General features: G+C 42.7%; 2 protein-coding genes across 4 annotated transcripts in view; both read right to left on the bottom strand.

The window, feature by feature from the left end:
• LOC124043398 (collagen alpha-1(XXII) chain-like) overlaps window positions 1-3,123 on the bottom strand; it is a 61,076-nt gene extending 57,953 nt beyond the window's left edge. For 2 of the 3 annotated variants that reach the window (XM_046361971.1, XM_046361972.1), the window contains exons 1-2: window positions 2,614-3,123; window positions 152-298 (exon numbers count right to left, since the gene is read on the bottom strand). In XM_046361971.1, coding sequence (XP_046217927.1) covers window positions 152-245 — 94 coding nt within the window. In that variant the 5' untranslated portion in view covers window positions 246-298; window positions 2,614-3,123. The remainder of the gene's footprint in view (window positions 1-151; window positions 299-2,613) is intronic. The other variant, XM_046361973.1, reaches the window with a different exon arrangement.
• A 726-nt stretch (window positions 3,124-3,849) lies between these two features.
• Window positions 3,850-9,051, bottom strand: LOC124042767. The gene is made up of 3 exons (XM_046360872.1): window positions 8,897-9,051; window positions 6,448-6,704; window positions 3,850-6,300 (listed from the first exon to the last, which is right to left on the bottom strand). Exons 2-3 carry the CDS (start codon window positions 6,651-6,653, stop codon window positions 5,580-5,582), a joined length of 927 nt encoding a protein of 308 aa, XP_046216828.1. The 5' UTR covers window positions 6,654-6,704; window positions 8,897-9,051; the 3' UTR covers window positions 3,850-5,579.
• Between the last annotated feature and the right edge of the window lie 17,871 nt (window positions 9,052-26,922).

Here is a 26,922-nt window from a genome sequence, read left to right as displayed (position 1 = left end):
GAAGATTGAGCTAGCCACACTAGTGCCAGGTGGGCAGGGTTTCTACTTTCAGGACTACTCCACTGGTTCCAGACAAGCTCAGTGTGGCTCAAAGTCTATGGAGAAAAAAACAAATACTTTTGAACCAGCTATTAACAGCTGATGTCCTTACCTGCCCTGCTCTGAGCATCAACCCTCAGTCCTGAGAGTGTCAGGACCAGTATGACCAGGACCAGGGAAGCCCTGCATCCCAGTCGCAGCTCCATATCAGCCTCTGGTCTTTTGAGCTTAGGTTGTGATCACCATCAAAGTCTCCAACCTGTAGACATCAACAGGTCACCATTACAAACTACCAAGAAGCAGACAGGTGTGAGAGACTACTGGGCGTTTCTAGGGCCTAAGCCTCAATATTATCCTTGAGTATTGGAATGCAATATCATGTTAAATGTCTTCTGATTCCGATAAACAGCTTTTCTTTGGGGAATATTGATTTCACAAAAAGCTACAATTCCGTATTCAACTCTCATTTACTCATTTAGGTAGTAGTCAACTAATCGAAATGTACGCATCTCTTCTGGAAGTAGATTGAGGAACGTGTCAGTTGACGCTTTTAGAGAAGGCCAATTGATACCTGACCCAGTGACTAGAGTGACTGGGAGTGAAAGGCCCCTGAGTTTTGAATTGGACAGAAATCGGTGACAGTGCTCTAGTGTTATCATGATGCTGTTAGAACACACACACCAACTCGGATAGAACTTCCTGTGTAGAGAGGTTACAAGAGGTTACAAGGTTGTGTCTCTCATCTGTCATCAACCTCCTCCATATCTTTAAGTCATCCTTACGGGAAGAGTGTCTGTGTGATTTAGCAGCAGTGAACTAAGACCAGAGCCAAATACAGTACAATAAGTCTGTGGGCCCAATGCTACACTGTCATCAGAGGGCTAGACGAGTGGTGTGTGGCGAAAGCTCTGTGTGGCTTTGGTGTATGGAAGTCTGGTGATGTGGCAATGGCTTACCGTTCTCCTTGAACCTTCACAATGCTTTATTGCTGCTTTATCCTTTAACACCAAGTGTTATGCAGATCTTACATAGCAATGACAGGATCATCAAATCCAGGAATACAGCCGTGTGAATGTTTTAGTGAAATGGAGGGAAACAGTGGAACCCATTTAAAAAAAAATGTGTTTGTGAACGTGAATGGGATTCCTACTAAGAACTTGGAACATGACCAAGTTAAGTTCTGTTCTAATACGATGTATCCTCTCCTGTCTTGTGTTCTACAGTTACATCATAGGGGAGTGCCCACAGCCAATTGACAATTGTGTGATGTCCTACACTTTGCTTGATTGTCCATTATCCTCCAGCAGCATGGTCAACATGTGAACACCCTGTGCAATCACCATGACGCTGGGTTGAACCTGTAGTTCGGCAGCAGATTACTTTATCTGATATACCACAGAGCTATTTATGCCCTGGAGCTTTCTTAGGTTTTACTGACACTATTAATGAGCTCAATGCCTTGTTAGTGAAATGGCTGCAATTGCTGTAATTAGTGTGTATTTAAAGCTGACCAAAATGAAAATATGTCTCAAGCGCCCACACAATGCATATAGCCTATTGGAAAACTTTTCCGACTTGTAAAAACTATCCACCCATCTACCCGCGATACATATGATAGGCCTACATATTGAATAACTATTCAACAGATGGCTCATCTGAGAGATCAAATTATGAAACTAAGGAAAGGCTACTATGCATTTAGCCTATTTTTGTCCCATCAGATAAGTATTTTGACAATACCACAGTCCCCACATATACTCCCTATATCACGTAAGCTTTAAAAACGTTTCAACATGTTGATTTTGAAATACTTTTGAAATGATACAAAAATAAACAGATCAAAAACATTGGGATGTGACTTAGTAAGCAGCCCAAGCCCCAATCGTGAGCCCAGATCTCCCCCCGTACAAGCTATGGTCTGTATCCTGTATGGGGCCTGTGCGTTTCCACCTCCTCTCTCAATGGCAGACCAGGGATTACAATCTAAATGTCTATTCCAGAAACCTGACTTCCATCATCCAGAAAATGATGTAAAAAACAGAAGGAGTTTTCCAGTCCAAAGGGAAATGAAGATAGACATGGATCCTGTAGCTCCTCCTGACGGAGCATCCAACACGTGGCTCCGCCGAGCTCCTCTCACAAACAATTTATCACAAACAAAAAAAATCTAAATGCACAAAAACATCAAACTACCCTCCGAAGAAACAATATAAATAGCCAGAAATAAAACAATTTTAATGGGACAGATTGATTAAACTTCTTACTGCAGTGGGCTACATCAGGGTCACACAGAGTGTTTCTTGGGAGTCTTAAACAAATCTATTTTGAAGTAAAAGTATACATCACACACATGGATATGGACTTAATGTCAGGGACAGAGTTTAAATGTATTACATTTTGAGTTTGCGTCCCATTATTACACTTTATATCACAGAAGACAGAAATATAACAAACGTTTTGACATAGAAACACCGGATTTTCAGTGTTAAAAAAACCTGTTTATTAAAAAATCTTAACAACATTCCACCCATAAGGCCAATAGGTCATTTGACTGCAGGAAAGACCTACTCCTACCTGGATTGCAGATCACTTAGTTTCACTGGAGGTCTCTCTCTCGCTCTGTGTGGCTCCTATCCTCCAGTTCTCACTTGTTCCTTAGCTCAGCATTAAGGCACCATCCCCTATCCAACGGTGAATCGCCCAAATGACTTCCTTTACAGGTGCGAAGAAATGTAATCCTAAAATCCACCACGATGTCAATCCAAGTGTTGATAAAAAGTCCAAAGTGAGGTGAGCATCTGCTACTACCTCTTGGACGGGTGGATAGAGAGGGAGGAACTGACTGAAGTTGAAAGTGTAGGGTTTCACTAGTGGACGAGGTGGCTTGTACTGCTCTAGCTAGCTGTTCAGCTCACAGGCATAAAAACAACCCTGACAGGCCTGGCCAATTATAGACCAACTTTCTGGATATATTTTAGTCTCTTTTTTTTTCTTCTTTATGGCTGCCGGAGCTGCGCCCATCTGATGTGTTGCTGCCCTCAGGAACAGAATGCACACAGCTTCTCTCTCAGCCACCCCGCCTCCTCTGTCCATCCACTCCAACCATAACCCTGCCTCAGATGTAGCCACAAAAGAGCTGCCCTAGGTGCAGCTGTGGTGATGGGCGCGTGGTGGCCATGGTGGGATGGGTCTACTCTAGCAGGAAACTTGCTGTATGGTGGTGAGGGTGTATTTGAGTCAGGAAAATGATTAGCATGTGCTTGAAGCTTTATGTGTCTTGTGCTCCTCCTTGTGCTTGTGCTAATCTGTCTCTAATGTAGTAGAATTGGACAGCAATTTTACATTCTGAAAAGTGCTAAATTATTTAAAACAACATAGGAAAATGTCTGTTAACCACATTGAGAAGTAATGTTTACTTGTCAGCCATGTTCCCTGCAGGAGGGGGAAAGAAAGGGGAAACAGTGGTCTTGTTCTCCAGTGTTTTGGTTTCTCTCTTTCCCTCTTTCTCTTAGTGAAGTTGCCAGATATCCTGTCAGAATGGCATGTTCTCCCTTTCCCCAATAGCTCTCAGAACTCCTCTCCCTCCCCCAGTCGGTCCCCTCTGTGCTTTACACGTCTCTCAGGTTGAGGTGCCTTGTTTGAACTGGAAAGTGATTGATACTGGTAAGTGTATTAAAGTACACAACAGAGTCAACGTTAAAACAACGTTTTGTCCTGGTTGTGTGTTTGCTCAGGGGGAGTTGAGATATGTAAAAGAAATATAAAATAATAATGTTACGATTCACACATGCGTATAATAAAGGACAAATATTTATTTTTATTTTTTTATTTTACCATTATTTAACCAGGCAAGTCAGTTAAGAACAATTTCTTAGGACAAATATAAGCATCCAACCAAAATGATTATTATTGTACGTCATTGACAAATACATACATTGGACATAATGGCTATACATTCTGAGATCCTATTTGTGATTAACTTTGCAGTCAGTCAATCAGGGGAAGTGAGTATAGGCCAGCCTAACTACGTGGTGTGAAACGGTCAGGAATTCTGGTGGTCGGCTCATGGTCTGGGGCAGATGGACATTGCAGTGCTACTGGTGTCAGACTGACTCATTGAGGGGTTTGGTCGTAGGTTCAATTCCCGCAGGGTTCACATCTATATTCAAACAATTTATGAATTCACTGTCAGAATGCAGTGGGACTCAAGGCAGAAAGTAGTGTGTTAGAAGCCTCTTGTGCTGCAAGTCTGTCAATGAGAGACTTGCCTAATACGACTCACTTGCTCAGATGTAGAATGGTTGTGATATGGTGTTTTCTCACTGTCAGTTCATTTTGACATACCTGCGAAAACAAGTGTACTTGAAGTCTCCCATATATTTCAGGAGACTTCTGTTCTCGATGATAAACATACATTACATTACCTAAATCACATTCCCATAACTACCGTCTGGAATGTCTACATCCAGATTTAGGGAATAACTCAAAACGTGGATGTCTAGACTAGAGTAACATCGTCTCTGTGAGTGTTTCACTTGTTACAGTGAGGGATGGCGGTTGTTCTGTTACCAAACACACATAGAGCTGTAATGCATGCTGATTGGAGGAAAAACATTGATTAAAGACATTCTTCTGAGATTGCATGTACTACAGGAATCTGACGAAGTAGCTAAGGTGCAGAAAGATGATAGAATGAACTGAAGGCCTAAATACACAGTACCCATAAGTGAGGGGTGGCTGTTTCAGAAAAGAAGGCATATTTCAAATCTCTTTATTTGCTGTTTCCAATCTTAACATACGATTACTGCTGCGACTCTGTTTGTGAGCTCTGTTGCTAATCTGATCTGTTGCTAATCGATGCCATTGTTTGGACTAGATGGAGCTGTTAACAGTGGTCATAGATGAAGCCAATGTATCCATCTGATGAGACCTTAATAATAATTATCCCTGAATGCAGGTCAGTTTCGCATAGCTTTACCAAGCTACTGGGACGCTCAAATATGATTATGTCACCTGCATGTGCAGACATATTTCATCCAAAATAGGACATTGAATAGCCTATGTCAGGATATCTACAATGGTTAAATGTAATGTATTATGAGCATCATCTTTTTATAAAATAATAAATAAATAAATGTGTTTTTTGGTCCGTAATATACTTCTATATTTATCCTCTGTACAGTATACTGTACATACTGCCTGCCAGGGAACTTGGCATTGTAACTGGCTTGTTGCTTTGAATAGCAGATGCTGTGTGAAGTAAGATGCAGGGGCTTTTCTATCCTAATCTCCAGGTGATAAGCACATGTAAACACATGACTTAACACTGTCAAGTCTGTTTTCGCTACGTCCTGGTCTGCTCAAAGGGAGTCAGGGGTTAAGAGGTCAAAGATCAGGGGTCAGAGGTCAAAGGACAGCGTCCTGGCGATTTCTCTCTGCCGTTCTCCGGATGACCTTTCTGGACACTTTCAGCGGATTCTCCGGTGATTCCGGCCTGGCGTTCTTCCTGGAAGCCTTCTCCAGTATGTGACTGGCCTGCTTCAGGGCTTTCTCAGAGCCTCCTCTGTATTCTCTGCCCTCAGGGATTTTCCTTGCTGGACATCTTGGGCCTGCTTGTCCTCTTCCCCAGGTAATCCTACTGTTGACATGTTAGATTTGCTCTGATCCTCTTCGAGGTGCTCTGCCCTCCTGAGACGCAGCCTCCTCCCACCGGTATCCTGCTGGAATGTTCCGGCCACTTGGCATGAGCTCTCCTCGCCATGTGGTGCTACCACCTGCTGGGCCTGAGCTTTGGCGCTGGTGGGGAGAGAGGAAGAGGGAGAGGCTGGTTTGCTGATAGGGGGAGGAGGAGGGCCGTTAACGTTAATACCAGCATCTTCCGAGAGCCTGTCTCCTGTCTGTCTCTGGATTTGGTTGGCACGGGCTAGCTGCGCTCTCCTAACCTTCTGATGTCGCTGGACCCTGGGTGCTGTTTCATTCAGAGGTAAGGGATGTGGGGCTGCGGTGGAGACACACTCTGCCGTACCTTTAACAGGTCCTAGTCCCTCTCCTCTCACCCCACAGTCCTTCACCTTCCTGGAGCAGGGTATGTCGCCCACCGTCGTGTCCAGCTTATGGGCAGCAGCCTTGGCCTTAATCTTCTGTCTCTGTGCCTTCTGAACCTCCCTGGGCAGCTCCAGAGGTGCCAGCTTCAGAGGCCGCGGCGGGGGCAGGTTCTTTCCCTCCTTCTCCTGGGATGAGCCAGGCAGGGGAGACCTGGACCTGAAGGAAGGAAGGAAGGAAGGAAGGAAGGAAGGAAGGAAGGAAGGAAGGAAGGAAGGAAGGAAGGAAGGATGGAACAATCAAACAAACAAACAAACAAATGAACGATTACATGAATGAATTAACAAATGTTTACATAATACATACCTGACCAGGAGCAAGGAGTCCCTTTGGGTGGCAGGGCCCTCTTGGCCTGGCGTGGGCAGCATGGCAGACTCCGGCATAAGCCGACCCACCATCACCACCACTTCCTCCTCTTCCCCTCCCTGTGTGGCTGACAGATGGAGGACAGGTGTTTTGGAATCACAGACGTTTTTAGGCGCCAGCAGGTGCTTCTGGCCGATGAGATGCATAATGCTATTTTTAGCCTGAGAGGTCAGCAGGTCTTCTGGTCGGGGCAAGCCCTGCGACAAAACACACATCACTCACAAATTAGAATCACTTACTCAATTACATTACATGACTATCTAACACAGCCAATCAACACTGAAAATCCTTCAGATTAAATTATAGCAAAGTATTGAATACTTATAAAGTAGACCTGTCAATACTAAATACTGTATGCTCAAGAAGGTATTGACAAACGGTTTCTTTTGTAATCTCATTGTATATGTCTTGTTGAGTCTGACATTCCACTGCAGATTTCCACGAAGAGAGACAATTTAAAGCTTCAACACATTCAAAAACATTGGCATAGTAATGGATCATTTATAATTCAATGATTTTTCTATAAAGAAACCTTGATATCAATAACGAAACATCTTCCTGGAGATTGTTTTCCACAGATCTCAATATTCTCGTCGGTTTTATGAGGAGCATTTTCTTTTCTTTGTGACTTCTCAGTTCATAAAGACTGCTAAAGTATAGCGCATAAATACTTTAACAGTCGGTACTCAGTGGTCTATTATGTCAAACGTTAAACAAATTCATCAGAAAACTCATCAGATTAGCCATTTCCTGATGAGGACAGTAGTTCACTAAACCTAGTTCACAGCTCTCCTGTGTCGTCAATCATTTGTTTCTCTTCTACATATATTCTCGTGAAAAGGTTATAGACTGCATATAACCAGCAATGTCAGATACTTTCACTGCATGCTCACACTAATAGGCATCATACAGTGTCCTACTGCCAATGCACTGCTCTTTCCATGACATAGACTGACCAGGTGAATCCAGGTGAAAGATATGATCTCTTATTGACGGCACTTGTTAAATCCACCTCAATCAGTGTAGAAAAAAGGGAGGAGACCCGTTAAAGAAGGATTTTTAAGCCTTGAGATAATTGAGACATAGATTGTGTATATGTGCCATTCTAGGGGGGTGACTGGGCAAGACAAAATATTTAAGTGCCTTTGAACGGGGTATGGTAGTAGTTGCCGGGCGCATCAGATTTGTGCGAAGCTGGGTTTTTCACACTCAACAGTTTCCTGTGTATATCAAGAATGGTCCCCCGCCCAAAGGACATCCAACCAACGTGACACAAATGTGGGAAACATTGGTGTCAACATGGGCCAGAATCCCTGTGTAATGCCTTAAACATCTTGTAGAGTCCATGCCCCGATGAATTGTGCTAAGTTGCTGGATATTGGTGGGAACTGGAAAACGCGGTCGCACAGGTCGATCCAGAGCATCCCAAACATGCTCGATAGGTGACATAATAATAATAATAATATATGCCATTTAGCAGACGCTTTTATCCAAAGCGACTTACAGTCATGTGTGCATACATTCTACGTATGGTTTGGTGAGTATGCAGGACATGGAAGAACTGGGACATTTTCAGCTTCTAGGTACAGATCCTTGAAACATGGGGCCGTGCATTAACATGCTGAAACATGAGGTGATGGCGGCGGATCAATGGCACGACAATGGGCCTCAGTATCTCGTCACGGTATCTCTGTGGATTCAAATTGCCATTGATAAAATGCAATTGTGTTCATTGTTCGCAGCTCATGGCTGTCCATACCATAACCTCACCACCACCATGGGGCACTCTGTTCACAACGTTGACATCAGCAAACCGCTTGCCAACATGATGCCATATATGTGGTCTGCGGTTGTGAGGCCCGTTGGACTTACTGCCAAATTCTCTAAAACAACATTGGAGGTGGCTTATGGTAGAGAAATTAACATTAAATTATATGGCAACAGCTCTGGTTAACATTCCTGCAGTCATCATGCCAATTGCATTCTCCCTCAAAACTTGAGGCATCTGTGGCATTGTGTTGTGTGACAAAACTGCACATTTTAGAGTGGTCTTTTATTATCCCCAGCACAAGGTGCAACTGCGTAAAATCCTGCTAAATAATCGGCTTCTTGATACACCACACCTGTCAAGTGGATGGATTATCTTGGCAAATGAGAAATGCTCACTAACAGGGATGTAAACAAATTCGTGCACACAATTTGAGAGAAATACGCTTTTTGTATGCATGGAACATTTCTGGGATCTTTTTCAGCTCGTGAAACATGGGACCATCACTTTACATGTTGCGATTCTATTTTTGTTCAGTGTATACATACACCCAATAAGATACAACACAACTAAGAAGGGGATAGGTAGGTGATGATGATGATATAGAGCTATAATACTCACAGGTTTGGCAAATTCCTCTTGCTTGAGTTGTTTGCCGAATCATTTCTTCTCTGAGAGAGCCCATGAAGAAAGGCTGTTGTTGTGCTGTGTATAGCACTGGGTTGAAGGCAGGGGATGGGAGGACACTACAGTAAAAGGCAGGGAAGGTAGGTTTTAGTTGCCTGCTGACTGGCTGTGAGGTCATTAGGAGGATTAGGGTCAGCAGGCAGCAGGGCCATCTGTAATGATCCCAAATCCAGCTCAGGGACCCCTGTAGAGAACCATGACGCCAAATGGTAGTGTTTTCATACATGCTCAGGGTGATGGTACTGGACAGCAGCTTGCCAGACAGCCTGGGGACTGGTACTGGTTTCATCCTCGAAAACCATGACTCCACATAATAGCAGACCAGGGTAGTGTGCACACATGCAGGGTAGTTATCGGGTACTGTTTTCATTCTTTCATTCTTTCATTCAAACGTCATGAGAACAATGGTATTTTGTTAAAATCTAATTTGGTATTTTGTTAAAATCTAATTTAGGAGTGAATCATAATGAATGGGGACTGGTAGTTTTGTATTGTGACCACTAGATGCCGCCACAGGACACTGAACTCTGTATCAACTGTGGATGTTTTAGTGTGTGGTCATCTCACAGCGTCACTGGATAGAAGTGAAGTAGTAAATCTCGAGATATGGAATTTGGAGGACTCCTGAGGAAGCTAGGGATGTGTACCTGATCTTGTCTATCAAAATAGCTTAGGGCTTGATTCAATCTACATCGCTGAAGTTCAGCATTATAGCGCGCTTGAAATGTAATGGTAATTTTCTGATTGAGCGACATATGCAGAGTTTACCAAGAATGCAGTGTCTGTGAATGCGGGAACGCACGCTGTAACACGAAACTTCAGTGCTACCGATTGAATCGAGCCCTTACTTAATTTCTACATAGACTGATAGAGAATGACTCGTTTGCTAGCTGGCAGCAGGGTATGGTATATTGTATGTGCCACTATGCATGGGAGTAATATAGGCTCGAATAACAAAAGTGACTGTGATCTTGGTGTGATCGGTAGCCTATTGCATATGCCATGCCTTACTCACATTCCACTCGTGTAAATCTATTTGAACAGGTTAGATTAGACGTGAGACTCTAGTGTGCTGCTTGCAGGAGTCCCTGTATCTCTACATCAGTCTCAAACAGCAGCAAGTTTGTACACTATTTACCTCCAGTTTACCCAACTGCTACTTTTATTCATTGTCAACAAGGTGGTGTAGATTTTTGCTGGGGCTTAGGCACTCTGATAGGGTGGGCCTGGCTCCCCAGTGGGAGGGCCTGCGCCCACCCTATCAGAATGTGCATTATTTGTCTTTTTACCTAAGCACAGTACTTGACTTGGGCAGGAGCTCACCGGAACTGAGTACCAGTACTAAATATTTTCTTCTGCTTGAGGTCCTGCACTTCCTGTAGAATATCAGGTCAAAAGTACTGAGGAGTTCCTGCACCTGAATACCAACAGTACCGGCACCCACAATGAGTACTGACATCTATTTTAGTCCAAGCCAAGCACTGGCCTGAGCATGCATACACCATCAGATTGAATGCATAGTGGGTGGGACAACAAAGGGTAAATGTACCAAACGTGAAGGACACAATCCCACAGTTGTGTCAAGTTGGCTGGATGTGCTTTGGTTGGTGGACCATTCTTGATACACACAGGAAACTGTTGAGCATGAAAAACCCAGCAGCGTTGCAGTTCTTGACACAAACAGGTGCGCTGGCACCTACCACCACACCCCGTTCAAAGGCACCTAAATATTTTGTCTTGCCCCATTCATACTCTGAATGGCACACATACACAATCCCTGTCTCAATTGTCACAAGGCTTAAACATCCTTCTTTAACCTGACTCCTCCCCTTCATCTACACTGATTGAGGTGGATTAAACAAGTGACATCAATAAGGGAACTTTCACCTGGATTCACCTGGTCAGTCTATGTCACGCCTGGGCAATTATTTTCCATGGAGGGCCACATGAGAATATATTTTTGCCATCGCGGGCCAGAATCATATTACAGGATTATACATCATGTGTATGACCGTGTTGACAGATACATCTACTGTAAATCACATCCAGATATGCTACTTATTTTATGCACGGAAATAAACCACATCCATGTTCTCCTTTTGGTAGGTATTTTCCTTGTTTAACATGTAATAAACTACACAGAGGGAAAAGTACACTGTACATAGACTCCATGTCCTGGAAAGAGCAGGTGTTGTACAATCAATAGTAATAATAATAATTATACATTTTATTTGACAGATGCCTTTCAGGACACAAGGACATCATACATAACATCTAGTGCTGTACATTACATCTATTTCATTTAAGCCTACGTAATGAATTTGAATTACGCTTGATTATTTACCAGGAAACAAAACCATATACTTTTAACAAATTTCTTATCAATTTTAAAGTAATAAGGGGGTTCTGGTACGTGTCACTGATACCATGTGTTGTAAACCGTAGCTATCGCTGTGTAGGCTAGGTTACGCTGTGTAGGCTACTCACCGTTATCTACTGTAGCTAGCTAAGGCTCACTAGTCAACTCGGCTAGCTAAAACAAGCCAAATGGCCAAACAAAGCTCACTGTTACATTTCTTTCAAGAGAAAAGAGGGTGTTGGGAGTATTTGCCAAGATTTTTGATGTCAGTGATTTCACAACGAAGGGCCTCCAGTCCCCCTCTATATTAATGACTGATTGCCTTGATCTAATCCAGGACCTTTTAAAGGGAGTTTCAATACTGTAATGACCTGACTAGATCATAAATGAACAATTGTCCAGACAGAGGCTTGAGTTTACGAATTGACGGTTTATTACACCAACTTTACACAGGCTACTGTTTGGGCCGTAGCACACGCCAAATAGATGACAGATAACCCACAAGCCAATTGTGACCTTCTCTTGTGAAACCCAGACGTAAGAGAGAGAGAACAAAGGCTGAACCTGGTCTTAACTTCCAATGCTCCACCCCCCTGCCCAACCCCCCTCCACGCCACTCCGCCAACCACCAGGATGCCCGGCATCAGAACATTCCAGGCATTCCCGTGATTGGCAGATAGCAGGTTGATTGACAGGTCGGACCCCGCGAACACCGGGTACTGGTCAGTACAACACAACCACCTCCTAGCCTAACACATAACACACAGCTGTCTGTGCGGGTCGCTACAATACGTTCAAAGACAATGATCTGCACTTCAACAACGTTTTTATTCAACACTTCATCATGGAAATCATGGAACACGCTCCTCCACTTCGACCATCAATCCAGTGAAAGTTATGTCAATTCATGCTTCGCCGTGCCTTGCAGGTAATAGGGAACAACAACCTGGCCTATTACCAGTGTTATCATGGAGCCTATCTTGAGCCTTATATAGAACTTTGCCATGTGCTTCTCCACCCATTCACTATAGGCCCAACACGTATACACTTCTGATTCCCGGGACCACCCATACGTAGAATGTATGCACACATGACTGTAAGTCGCTTTGGATAAAAGCGTCTGCTAAATGGCATATATTATTATTATTATATTATCATTTAATTGATATCACACAATACATTGTAGGCACATTTTAAAAAATGTATTTTACCTTTATGCAACTAGGCAAGTCAGTTAAGAACAAGTTCTTACTTTCAATGACAGCCTAGTAACAGTGGGTTAACTGCCTTGTTCAGGGGCAAAGCGACAGATTTGAACCTTGTCAGCTCTGGGATTCAATCTGGCAACCTTTCAGTTACTAGTCAAACGCTCTAACCACTAGGCAGAGAATTCACTCAGTTTACATTTTGACTCATAAAGTGATCTCGATTAAGAAAAGGTGTTCGACCACTGTTTTTGTCTGTGTAGGCCTTGGGTGCCTATTGGGATTATTACTGTTATATCAGGGCATTATCTTCTAGTCTCATAATCTATGAATTATAGGCATACGGTTTATTTTGTATAGGTCTTTGTGAGTCACGTGTTAAATGCATGAGTCATGGATTTATGTAGGCCAACGAGACCATTTGGTGTGTAATGTGAAATCACATGTTAGTTTTGTGCGATTACAACTGATCTTTTACAGTAGTTCATAGGGTAGGCTATGCTTTTATGATCATTTAATGATGATTGATTACAGTAGGGCATAGGGTAGGCTATGCTTTTATGATCATTTAATGATGATTGATTACAGTAGGGCATAGGGTAGGCTATGCTTTTATGATCATTTAATGATGATGTGTTGGCCCTTCCATCAACTGATTTCCACTGGATTTCCACTGATTTCCACTGGATTTTGGTTTTCATGAATTCTCACATCATGGTGGTTTTCAGCCAGCTGGTTTTCTTTCAGGCAGTTTTGTTCCCAAACCTTCTCATTCATGTGCCATACACATCTTCCATCTTCCCAGTTAGTCATTCATGTATTCACTAACTTCCCAAACAATCCTACATAAAATAACAATAGTTTCTGTTGCACCATCAGCACCTGCTTGCTGATATATAAAAGCCCTCCTCCGTCCACCCAGAGGAAACGTGGCTCTGCTTAGATGATTATTTGAGCTGTGGTGAAATTACAGGCTTAATGTTGAACGGAGAGCACCAACACGAACGCCACCACCCCTCTAGGCTTTGAACAGAGGGCCACGACGCAATGACACTCCAACGCCCTTCCTTCCAGGCTGTTCTTATTGTCCTCCTCCATCCCTGACGTCTGTGGCTCTGGCAGTGTAATTAGCATGGTGTGGGATGAGGAGGAAGACACAATAAGAACAGGGGTTGGATAAATAGGACTGCAGTGATCACCACGCTCTGCTCTGCAGAGATCCCACCTACTGAAAACGGGCAGGGGAGCATCCAGTGGCAGAACACACAAGCCTCTTCATGAGCCCCGCTCATTTTTCTGTCTGTCAGCATCCTCTTTCCGGCACCCCCCTCCTGCATGTCTATACCCAGACTTTGGTTTAGTGGGCTAATGTGCACTTCTAGTGTGCAGGAGACCTGGATTTGAACACCTTGTGTAAAACCACACACACACAGTACAGTAGACTTCCATACGCATCTTCCCCAGGCATTGACAGCTATTTCCAGATATAGACTTTTAGTGAAATGTACAGCCTATATCTGCCTGTCTCATACACATACCTGACACATACCTTCACTTAGTCAATATGGCTTCTCAGTGGATCACTGTGGTTCTTTTGCATTTCACACCAAGCTTGTGGAACTTCGTTGCTGATTTCTTTGTAATTTGTAATAAGGTGACTTTCTCAGTACTTTTGTCAATGTCCTCTACACCCGTACATTGTATTAGACATGTATCGGCCTCCTGTGGTATTTCAGCACAGCAGTCCATCTCTGTAGGTTTCGGAGTGAATTAACGTGCGTGCGATATGGGTATTGTCTGGTGCTTTAATTGCAAGCACACACAGGTTTATTCCAGTTAGTCTTTATGATCACAGAAAGAGGGATAGAGACTTAACTAAGTCAGTGAGTAAGAGCCTCGCTGTCACGTTGTATAATGATTGGAGACAGGCGCAGGAATACGTAATAGTTTTTTTATAAACAAGTGTACATTAGCACCTAGCTTGAGTACAACAGCATTGGTACTCACAAGACCAACTGACATGGTAACAATAGCCGACAAGGACAATAGGGACCAGAAGGCACAGATATACACATACAAATCAGAGGAACCAGGTGTGCGTAATAAGACAAGATAGTCCGGGGTTGGTGGTAATGAATCCAGTTCAGTGACACCTAGAAGGCCAGCGAGTAGGCAGCAGTACCAGGGGGCTCCGTGACACTCACTCACATTTAGATCTTGCATCCTACCTGGGTTGGAGCAGGATAATTCCCTGGCTTGTCACCATCTCCTATTTGTGGATAGAGGGCAGGTCGGGGAGAAATGACCCCTTTATCCACAATAGGAGCAGAGGCCCAGATTCCTCCTTTTCCTACGCTCTGCCTCAGGCAAACGTGCAGAGCCCACCTCCATCGGCTCTGGCACAGAGATGGTGTAGCCACGGGCTCCAGATTCCGTGCAGTTCTTCATCTGGACCACATGAGGTTGTCCAAATGAATCGCCATGCTGATGAGCTGGTCGAGTGACAGGTTGTCATCACGGCAGGCTAACTCCATCTGTACCTCCTCCCGCAGTCCGCTGTGGAACAGGGTGACCAGAACCGACTCGTTCCCTCCGGTGGAGGCCACGATGGTCCAGAACTCCAGGGCGAACTCCGAGGCGGTCCTAGATCCCTGGCGTAGTCGGAGTACGCACTCACCCCCCTCTCGGCCCTCCACAGGATGATCAAACACAGAGCGGGAAGAGGAGGGTGAAGCGCTCGTAGGACTCGCCCTCTGGTCCGCCTGTTTCCCAGACCTCGGCACCCCAGTCCAGGGCCCGTCCGGTCAGTGCCTAGATGACGGTGGCAACCCTGTCTCTCCCGGAGACAGCCTCGTAGCGAGCGAGGTACAGGTCGCATTTCAGAAGGAATCCCTTGCATCTCGCTGGCACGCCGTCAAAGCGCTCCGGGAGGGGTATTCCGCGGACCGGCTCAGATGGGACAGAGGCATGTAGTGGTGTGGGGGCTGGTACCGGAACCGGTGCTGGAGACTGGAGGGACTGCACATTTCTCTCCAATTGCTGGATGGTTGCCAGCACGCTGTCCATGGCACTGCCGAGTTGGGAGACACAGTCCCCGTGATGCTGGACTGTCTCTACGATGGTCCACAGCTCGGTCTTTCCTGCTGTCTCCATTTAGGGGTCGGTTATTGTATAATGAATGGAGACAGGCGCAGGAATACGTAATAGGGGGTTGCATTTTCTCCAACGAAAAGTGCGAAGTGTAAATCTCTAAATATTACACAGGACGAGACCCGTAAAACAAGCTCACAATAACACGTAGCATGGAAGCCGATACAACAGCACTGGGACTCACAAGACCAACGGACATGGTAACAATAATCTACAAGGACAATGGGGAACAGAGGACACATACACACACATACTAATCAGGGGGAATAGGAACCAGGTGTGCGTAATGAGACGAGACAGTCCAGGGTTAGTGGTAATGAATCCAGTTCAGTGACACCTGGAAGGCCGGTGACATAGACCACCAGAGCTGGTGAACGGGATGAGCAACAGGACCAGGGGAATCCTTGACACTCCCTCACATTTTTATCCTCTCTGGGACGGTTGCCTCTAGATCATTCAAAATCGGAATGTAGAATTAGATCTGATTTGTCTTGAAGTGTCTTGTGTTTTGATCAGTTTAGACGTCGGTGGTCACTCTCTCCGGGCTAGATATGTTCTCTCTCTTCACATGTTCTTAAGCCAACACTAAAATGACTTTTTAAGCCCCATCGTGTATCTGGAAGCCTTGAGCAAATATGAGCTTCAGTTTGGGTTTGAGCGTCAAATTAGATGCCAGTCATATCCCTTCTGGAGGGTGATTCTTAATAAATGCACTATAGTCATGAATTCATAACTTCTTCTTGGAGTAAAACTTAATTTCCCCAACAGGTAAGGTTTTGAACTCAATCTTTTAACTGCAATAGTGAATATCTTGGTAAGGAATGAATTTGGAAATGTATGCGTTTATATACTGGTTCTTCTTTTATCTTAGCAGCGTAGTCTTCATACAATTTAGTCTGTCATGGGGTGAATAGTGAATACTGTACTTGGCTACTGTTTGTCAGTGGGATGTGGCAACTGTGTTGGGAGCTGACCAATACAGTAGTGTTACAGTCGTGTTTTGTGGGGTTACATTAGTGTGACCAATACAGTAGTGTTACAGTCGTGTTATAGTGGGGTTACATTAGTGTGACCAATACAGTAGTGTTACAGTCGTGTTATAGTGGGATTACATTAGTGTGACCAATACAGTAGTGTTACAGTCGTGTTGTTGTGGGGTTACATTAGTGTGACCAATACAGTAGTGTTACAGTCGTGTTATAGTGGGGTTACATTAGTGTGACCAATACAGTAGTATCACAGTCGTGTTTTAGTGGGGTTACATTAGTGTGACCAATACAGTAGTGTTACAGTCGTGTTATAGTGGGGTTACATTAGTGTGACCAATACAGTAGTGTTACAGTCGTGTTATAGTGGGGTTACATTAGTGTGACCAATACAGTAGTGTTACAGTCGTGTTATAGTGGGGTTACATTAGTGTGACCAATACAGTAGTGTTACAGTCGTGTTGTTGTGGGGTTACATTAGTGTGACCAATACAGTAGTGTTACAGTCGTGTTATAGTGGGGTTACATTAGTGTGACCAATACAGTAGTGTTACAGTCGTGTTATAGTGGGATTACATTAGTGTGACCAATACAGTAGTGTTACAGTCGTGTTGTTGTGGGGTTACATTAGTGTGACCAATACAGTAGTGTTACAGTCGTGTTATAGTGGGGTTACATTAGTGTGACCAATACAGTAGTATCACAGTCGTGTTTTAGTGGGGTTACATTAGTGTGACCAATACAGTAGTGTTACAGTCGTGTTATAGTGGGGTTACATTAGTGTGACCAATACAGTAGTGTTACAGTCGTGTTATAGTGGGGTTACATTAGTGTGACCAATACAGTAGTGTTACAGTCGTGTTATAGTGGGGTTACATTAGTGTGACCAATACAGTAGTGTTACAGTCGTGTTATAGTGGGGTTACATTAGTGTGACCAATACAGTAGTGTTACAGTCGTGTTATAGTGGGGTTACATTAGTGTGACCAATACAGTAGTGTTACAGTCGTGTTATAGTGGGGTTACATTAGTGTGACCAATACAGTAGTGTTACAGTCGTGTTATAGTGGGGTTACATTAGTGTGACCAATACAGTAGTGTTACAGTCGTGTTATAGTGGGGTTACATTAGTGTGACCAATACAGTAGTGTTACAGTCGTGTTATAGTGGGGTTACATTAGTGTGACCAATACAGTAGTGTTACAGTCGTGTTGTTGTGGGGTTACATTAGTGTGACCAATACAGTAGTGTTACAGTCGTGTTATAGTGGGGTTACATTAGTGTGACCAATACAGTAGTGTTACAGTCGTGTTATAGTGGGATTACATTAGTGTGACCAATACAGTAGTGTTACAGTCGTGTTGTTGTGGGGTTACATTAGTGTGACCAATACAGTAGTGTTACAGTCGTGTTATAGTGGGGTTACATTAGTGTGACCAATACAGTAGTATCACAGTCGTGTTTTAGTGGGGTTACATTAGTGTGACCAATACAGTAGTGTTACAGTCGTGTTATAGTGGGGTTACATTAGTGTGACCAATACAGTAGTGTTACAGTCGTGTTATAGTGGGGTTACATTAGTGTGACCAATACAGTAGTGTTACAGTCGTGTTATAGTGGGGTTACATTAGTGTGACCAATACAGTAGTGTTACAGTCGTGTTATAGTGGGGTTACATTAGTGTGACCAATACAGTAGTGTTACAGTCGTGTTATAGTGGGGTTACATTAGTGTGACCAATACAGTAGTGTTACAGTCGTGTTATAGTGGGGTTACATTAGTGTGACCAATACAGTAGTGTTACAGTCGTGTTATAGTGGGGTTACATTAGTGTGACCAATACAGTAGTGTTACAGTCGTGTTATAGTGGGGTTACATTAGTGTGACCAATACAGTAGTGTTACAGTCGTGTTATAGTGGGGTTACATTAGTGTGACCAATACAGTAGTGTTACAGTCGTGTTGTTGTGGGGTTACATTAGTGTGACCAATACAGTAGTGTTACAGTCGTGTTGTTGTGGGGTTACATTAGTGTGACCAATACAGTAGTGTTACAGTCGTGTTGTTGTGGGGTTACATTAGTGTGACCAATACAGTAGTGTTACAGTCGTGTTATAGTGGGGTTACATTAGTGTGACCAATACAGTAGTGTTACAGTCGTGTTATAGTGGGGTTACATTAGTGTGACCAATACAGTAGTGTTACAGTCGTGTTATAGTGGGGTTACATTAGTGTGACCAATACAGTAGTGTTACAGTCGTGTTGTTGTGGGGTTACATTAGTGTGACCAATACAGTAGTGTTACAGTCGTGTTATAGTGGGGTTACATTAGTGTGACCAATACAGTAGTGTTACAGTCGTGTTATAGTGGGGTTACATTAGTGTGACCAATACAGTAGTGTTACAGTCGTGTTATAGTGGGGTTACATTAGTGTGACCAATACAGTAGTGTTACAGTCGTGTTATAGTGGGGTTACATTAGTGTGACCAATACAGTAGTATCACAGTCGTGTTTTAGTGGGGTTACATTAGTGTGACCAATACAGTAGTGTTACAGTCGTGTTATAGTGGGATTACATTAGTGTGACCAATACAGTAGTGTTACAGTCGTGTTGTTGTGGGGTTACATTAGTGTGACCAATACAGTAGTGTTACAGTCGTGTTTTAGTGGGGTTACATTAGTGTGACCAATACAGTAGTGTTACAGTCGTGTTATAGTGGGGTTACATTAGTGTGACCAATACAGTAGTGTACAGTCGTGTTATAGTGGGGTTACATTAGTGTGACCAATACAGTAGTGTTACAGTCGTGTTATAGTGGGGTTACATTAGTGTGACCAATACAGTAGTGTTACAGTCGTGTTATAGTGGGGTTACATTAGTGTGACCAATACAGTAGTGTTACAGTCGTGTTATAGTGGGGTTACATTAGTGTGACCAATACAGTAGTGTTACAGTCGTGTTATAGTGGGGTTACATTAGTGTGACCAATACAGTAGTGTTACAGTCGTGTTATAGTGGGGTTACATTAGTGTGACCAATACAGTAGTGTTACATTAGTGTGACCAATACAGTAGTGTTACAGTCGTGTTATAGTGGGGTTACATTAGTGTGACCAATACAGTAGTGTTACAGTCGTGTTATAGTGGGGTTACATTAGTGTGACCAATACAGTAGTGTTACAGTCGTGTTATAGTGGGGTTACATTAGTGTGACCAATACAGTAGTGTTACAGTCGTGTTATAGTGGGGTTACATTAGTGTGACCAATACAGTAGTGTTACAGTCGTGTTATAGTGGGTTACATTAGTGTGACCAATACAGTAGTGTTACAGTCGTGTTATAGTGGGGTTACATTAGTGTGACCAATACAGTAGTGTTACAGTCGTGTTATAGTGGGGTTACATTAGTGTGACCAATACAGTAGTGTTACAGTCGTGTTATAGTGGGGTTACATTAGTGTGACCAATACAGTAGTGTTACAGTCGTGTTATAGTGGGGTTACATTAGTGTGACCAATACAGTAGTGTTACAGTCGTGTTTAGTGGGGTTACATTAGTGTGACCAATACAGTAGTGTTACAGTCGTGTTATAGTGGGGTTACATTAGTGTGACCAATACAGTAGTGTTACAGTCGTGTTTTAGTGGGGTTACATTAGTGTGACCAATACAGTAGTGTTACAGTCGTGTTATAGTGGGGTTACATTAGTGTGACCAATACAGTAGTGTTACAGTCGTGTTATAGTGGGGTTACATTAGTGTGACCAATACAGTAGTGTTACAGTCGTGTTGTTGTGGGGTTACATTAGTGTGACCAATACAGTAGTGTTACAGTCGTGTTATAGTGGGGTTACATTAGTGTGACCAATACAGTAGTATCACAGTCGTGTTATAGTGGGGTTACATTAGTGTGACCAATACAGTAGTGTTACAGTCGTGTTATAGTGGGGTTACATTAGTGTGACCAATACAGTAGTGTTACAGTCGTGTTATAGTGGGGTTACATTAGTGTGACCAATACAGTAGTGTACAGTTGTGTTATAGTGGGGTTACATTAGTGTGACCAATACAGTAGTGTTACAGTCGTGTTATAGTGGGGTTACATTAGTGTGACCAATACAGTAGTGTTACAATCGTGTTATAGTGGGGTTACATTAGTGTGACCAATACAGTAGTGTTACAGTCATGTTATAGTGGGGTTACATTAGTGTGACCAATACAGTAGTGTTACAGTCGTGTTATAGTGGGGTTACATTAGTGTGACCAATACAGTAGTGTTACAGTCGTGTTATAGTGGGGTTACATTAGTGTGACCAATACAGTAGTGTTACAGTCGTGTTATAGTGGGGTTACATTAGTGTGACCAATACAGTAGTGTTACAGTCGTGTTATAGTGGGGTTACATTAGTGTGACCAATACAGTAGTGTTACAGTCGTGTTATAGTGGGGTTACATTAGTGTGACCAATACAGTAGTGTTACAGTCGTGTTATAGTGGGGTTACATTAGTGTGACCAATACAGTAGTGTTACAGTCGTGTTATAGTGGGGTTACATTAGTGTGACCAATACAGTAGTGTTACAGTCGTGTTATAGTGGGGTTACATTAGTGTGACCAATACAGTAGTGTTACAGTCGTGTTATAGTGGGGTTACATTAGTGTGACCAATACAGTAGTGTTACAGTCGTGTTATAGTGGGGTTACATTAGTGTGACCAATACAGTAGTGTTACAGTCGTGTTATAGTGGGGTTACATTAGTGTGACCAATACAGTAGTGTTACAGTCGTGTTATAGTGGGGTTACATTAGTGTGACCAATACAGTAGTGTTACAGTCGTGTTATAGTGGGGTTACATTAGTGTGACCAATACAGTAGTATCACAGTCGTGTTATAGTGGGGTTACATTAGTGTGACCAATACAGTAGTGTTACAGTCGTGTTATAGTGGGGTTACATTAGTGTGACCAATACAGTAGTGTTACAGTCGTGTTATAGTGGGGTTACATTAGTGTGACCAATACAGTAGTGTTACAGTCGTGTTATAGTGGGGTTACATTAGTGTGACCAATACAGTAGTGTTACAGTCGTGTTATAGTGGGGTTACATTAGTGTGACCAATACAGTAGTGTTACAGTCGTGTTATAGTGGGGTTACATTAGTGTGACCAATAGGGTATTATCACAGTCGTGTTATAGTGGGGTTACATTAGTGTGACCAATACAGTAGTGTTACAGTCGTGTTATAGTGGGGTTACATTAGTGTGACCAATAGGGTATTATCACAGTCGTGTTATAGTGGGGTTACATTAGTGTGACCAATACAGTAGTGTTACAGTCGTGTTATAGTGGGGTTACATTAGTGTGACCAATACAGTAGTGTTACAGTCGCGTTATAGTGAGGTTACATTAGTGTGACCAATACAGTAGTGTTACAGTCGTGTTATAGTGGGGTTACATTAGTGTGACCAATACAGTAGTGTTACAGTCATGTTATAGTGGGGTTACATTAGTGTGACCAATACAGTAGTGTTACAGTTGTGTTATAGTGGGGTTACATTAGTGTGACCAATACAGTAGTGTTACAGTCGTGTTATAGTGGGGTTACATTAGTGTGACCAATACAGTAGTGTTACAGTCGCGATATAGTGAGGTTACATTAGTGTGACCAATACAGTAGTGTTACAGTCATGTTATAGTGAGGTTACATTAGTGTGACCAATACAGTAGTGTTACAGTCGTGTTATAGTGGGGTTACATTAGTGTGACCAATACAGTAGTGTTACAGTCGTGTTATAGTGGGGTTACATTAGTGTGACCAATACAGTAGTGTCACAGTTGTGTTATAGTGGGCTTACATTAATGTGACCAATAAAGTAGTGTTACAGTCGTGTTATAGTGGGGTTACATTAGTGTGACCAATACAGTAGTGTTACAGTCGTGTTATAGTGGGGTTACATTAGTGTGACCAAGACAGTAGTGTTACAGTCGTGTTATAGTGGGGTTACATTAGTGTGACCAATAGGGTAGTATCACAGTCGTGTTATAGTGGGGTTACATTAGTGTGACCAATACAGTAGTGTTACAGTCGTGTTATAGTGGGGTTACATTAGTGTGACCAATACAGTAGTGTTACAGTCGTGTTATAGTGGGGTTACATTAGTGTGACCAAGACAGTAGTGTTACAGTCGTGTTATAGTGGGGTTACATTAGTGTGACCAATACAGTAGTGTTACAGTCGTGTTATAGTGGGGTTACATTAGTGTGACCAATACAGTAGTGTTACAGTCGTGTTATAGTGGGGTTACATTAGTGTGACCAATACAGTAGTGTTACAGTCGTGTTATAGTGGGGTTACATTAGTGTGACCAATACAGTAGTGTTACAGTCGTGTTATAGTGGGGTTACATTAGTGTGACCAATACAGTAGTGTTACAGTCGTGTTATAGTGGGGTTACATTAGTGTGACCAATACAGTAGTGTTACAGTCGTGTTATAGTGGGGTTACATTAGTGTGACCAATACAGTAGTGTTACAGTCGTGTTATAGTGGGGTTACATTAGTGTGACCAATACAGTAGTGTTACAGTCGTGTTATAGTGGGGTTACATTAGTGTGACCAATACAGTAGTGTTACAGTCGTGTTATTGTGGGGTTACATTAGTGTGACCAATACAGTAGTGTTACAGTCGTGTTATAGTGGGGTTACATTAGTGTGACCAATACAGTAGTGTTACAGTCGTGTTATAGTGGGGTTACATTAGTGTGACCAATACAGTAGTGTTACAGTCGTGTTATAGTGGGGTTACATTAGTGTGACCAATACAGTAGTGTTACAGTCGTGTTATAGTGGGGTTACATTAGTGTGACCAATACAGTAGTGTTACAGTCATGTTATAGTGGGGTTACATTAGTGTGACCAATACAGTAGTGTTACAGTCGTGTTAATGTGGGGTTACATTAGTGTGACCAATACAGTAGTGTTACAGTCGTGTTATAGTGGGGTTACATTAGTGTGACCAATACAGTAGTATTACAGTCGTGTTTTAGTGGGGTTACATTAGTGTGACCAATACAGTAGTGTTACAGTCGTGTTATAGTGGGGTTACATTAGTGTGACCAATACAGTAGTGTTACAGTCGTGTTATTGTCGGGTTACATTAGTGTGACCAATACAGTAGTATCACAGTCGTGTTTTAGTGGGGTTACATTAGTGTGACCAATACAGTAGTGTTACAGTCGTGTTATAGAGGGGTTACATTAGTGTGACCAATACAGTAGTGTTACAGTCGTGTTATAGTGGGGTTACATTAGTGTGACCAATACAGTAGTGTTACAGTCGTGTTATAGTGGGGTTACATTAGTGTGACCAATACAGTAGTATCACAGTCGTGTTTTAGTGGGGTTACATTAGTGTGACCAATACAGTAGTGTTACAGTCGTGTTATAGTGGGGTTACATTAGTGTGACCAATACAGTAGTGTTACAGTCGTGTTATTGTCGGGTTACATTAGTGTGACCAATACAGTAGTGTTACAGTCGTGTTATAGTGGGGTTACATTTACATTACATTTAAGTCATTTAGCAGACGCTCTTATCCAGAGCGACTTACAAATTGGTGCATTCACCTTATGACATCCAGTGGGACAGTCACTTAACAATAGTGCATCTAAAACTTAGGGGGGTGGGGTGAGAGGGATTACTTAACCTATCCTAGGTATTCCTTAAAGAGGTGGGGTTTCAGGTGTCTCCGGAAGGTGGTGATTGACTCCGCTGTCCTGGCGTCGTGAGGGAGTTTGTTCCACCATTAGTTTTGTGTGACCACTTCCTCAGTGGTACAGGCCAGAGGTGGATGAACGCAGTGCCCTTGTTTGGGTGTAGGGCCTGATCAGAGCCTGGAGGTACTAGTTACATTAGTGTGACCAATACAGTAGTGTTACAGTCGTGTTATAGTGGGGTTACATTAGTGTGACCAATACAGTAGTGTTACAGTCATGTTATATAGTGGGGTTACATTAGTGTGACCAATACAGTAGTGTTACAGTCGTGTTATAGTGGGGTTACATTAGTGTGACCAATACATTAGTTTTACAGTCGTGTTATAGTGGGGTTACATTAGTGTGACCAATACAGTAGTGTTACAGTCGTGTTATAGTGGGGTTACATTAGTGTGACCAATACAGTAGTGTTACAGTCGTGTTATAGTGGGGTTACATTAGTGTGACCAATACAGTAGTGTTACAGTCGTGTTATAGTGGGGTTACATTAGTGTGACCAATACAGTAGTGTTACAGTCGTGTTATAGTGGGGTTACATTAGTGTGACCAATACAGTAGTGTTACAGTCGTGTTATAGTGGGGTTACATTAGTGTGACCAATACAGTAGTGTTACAGTCGTGTTTTAGTGGGGTTACATTAGTGTGACCAATACAGTAGTGTTACAGTCGTGTTATAGTGGGGTTACATTAGTGTGACCAATACAGTAGTGTTACAGTCGTGTTATAGTGGGGTTACATTAGTGTGACCAATACAGTAGTGTTACACAGTGTTATAGTGGGGTTACATTAGTGTGACCAATACAGTAGTATACAGTCGTGTTTTAGTGGGGTTACATTAGTGTGACCAATACAGTAGTGTTACAGTCGTGTTATAGTGGGGTTACATTAGTGTGACCAATACAGTAGTGTTACAGTCGTGTTATTGTCGGGTTACATTAGTGTGACCAATACAGTAGTGTTACAGTCGTGTTATAGTGGGGTTACATTAGTGTGACCAATACAGTAGTGTTACAGTCATGTTATAGTGGGGTTACATTAGTGTGACCAATACAGTAGTGTTACAGTCATGTTATATAGTGGGGTTACATTAGTGTGACCAATACAGTAGTGTTACAGTCGTGTTATAGTGGGGTTACATTAGTGTGACCAATACATTAGTTTTACAGTCGTGTTATAGTGGGGTTACATTAGTGTGACCAATACAGTAGTGTTACAGTCGTGTTATAGTGGGGTTACATTAGTGTGACCAATACAGTAGTGTTACAGTCGTGTTATAGTGGGGTTACATTAGTGTGACCAATACAGTAGTGTTACAGTCGTGTTATAGTGGGGTTACATTAGTGTGACCAATAGGGTATTATCACAGTCGTGTTATAGTGGGGTTACATTAGTGTGACCAATACAGTAGTATCACAGTCGTGTTTTAGTGGGGTTACATTAGTGTGACCAATACAGTAGTGTTACAGTCGTGTTATAGTGGGGTTACATTAGTGTGACCAATACAGTAGTGTTACAGTCGTGTTATAGTGGGGTTACATTAGTGTGACCAATACAGTAGTATCACAGTCGTGTTTTAGTGGGGTTACATTAGTGTGACCAATACAGTGGTGTTACAGTCGTGTTATAGTGGGGTTACATTAGTGTGACCAATACAGTAGTGTTACAGTCGTGTTATTGTCGGGTTACATTAGTGTGACCAATACAGTAGTGTTACAGTCGTGTTATAGTGGGGTTACATTAGTGTGACCAATACAGTAGTGTTACAGTCGTGTTATAGTGGGGTTACATTAGTGTGACCAATACAGTAGTGTTACAGTCATGTTATATAGTGGGGTTACATTAGTGTGACCAATACAGTAGTGTTACAGTCGTGTTATAGTGGGGTTACATTAGTGTGACCAATACATTAGTGTTACAGTCGTGTTATAGTGGGGTTACATTAGTGTGACCAATACAGTAGTGTTACAGTCGTGTTATAGTGGGGTTACATTAGTGTGACCAATACAGTAGTGTTACAGTCGTGTTATAGTGGGGTTACATTAGTGTGACCAATACAGTAGTGTTACAGTCGTGTTATAGTGGGGTTACATTAGTGTGACCAATACATTAGTTTTACAGTCGTGTTATAGTGGGGTTACATTAGTGTGACCAATACAGTAGTGTACAGTCGTGTTATAGTGGGGTTACATTAGTGTGACCAATACAGTAGTTTTACAGTCGTGTTATAGTGGGGTTACATTAGTGTGACCAATACAGTAGTTTTACAGTCGTGTTATAGTGGGGTTACATTAGTGTGACCAATACAGTAGTTTTACAGTCGTGTTATAGTGGGGTTACATTAGTGTGACCAATACAGTAGTGTTACAGTCGTGTTATAGTGGGGTTACATTAGTGTGACCAATACAGTAGTGTTACAGTCGTGTTATAGTGGGGTTACATTAGTGTGACCAATACATTAGTTTTACAGTCGTGTTATAGTGGGGTTACATTA

This window comes from Oncorhynchus gorbuscha, linkage group LG09, assembly GCF_021184085.1.
Source record: "Oncorhynchus gorbuscha isolate QuinsamMale2020 ecotype Even-year linkage group LG09, OgorEven_v1.0, whole genome shotgun sequence".
In the NCBI taxonomy this organism is placed as follows: Eukaryota; Metazoa; Chordata; class Actinopteri; order Salmoniformes; family Salmonidae; genus Oncorhynchus; species Oncorhynchus gorbuscha.
This window is presented reverse-complemented; position numbering and strand designations above follow the sequence as displayed.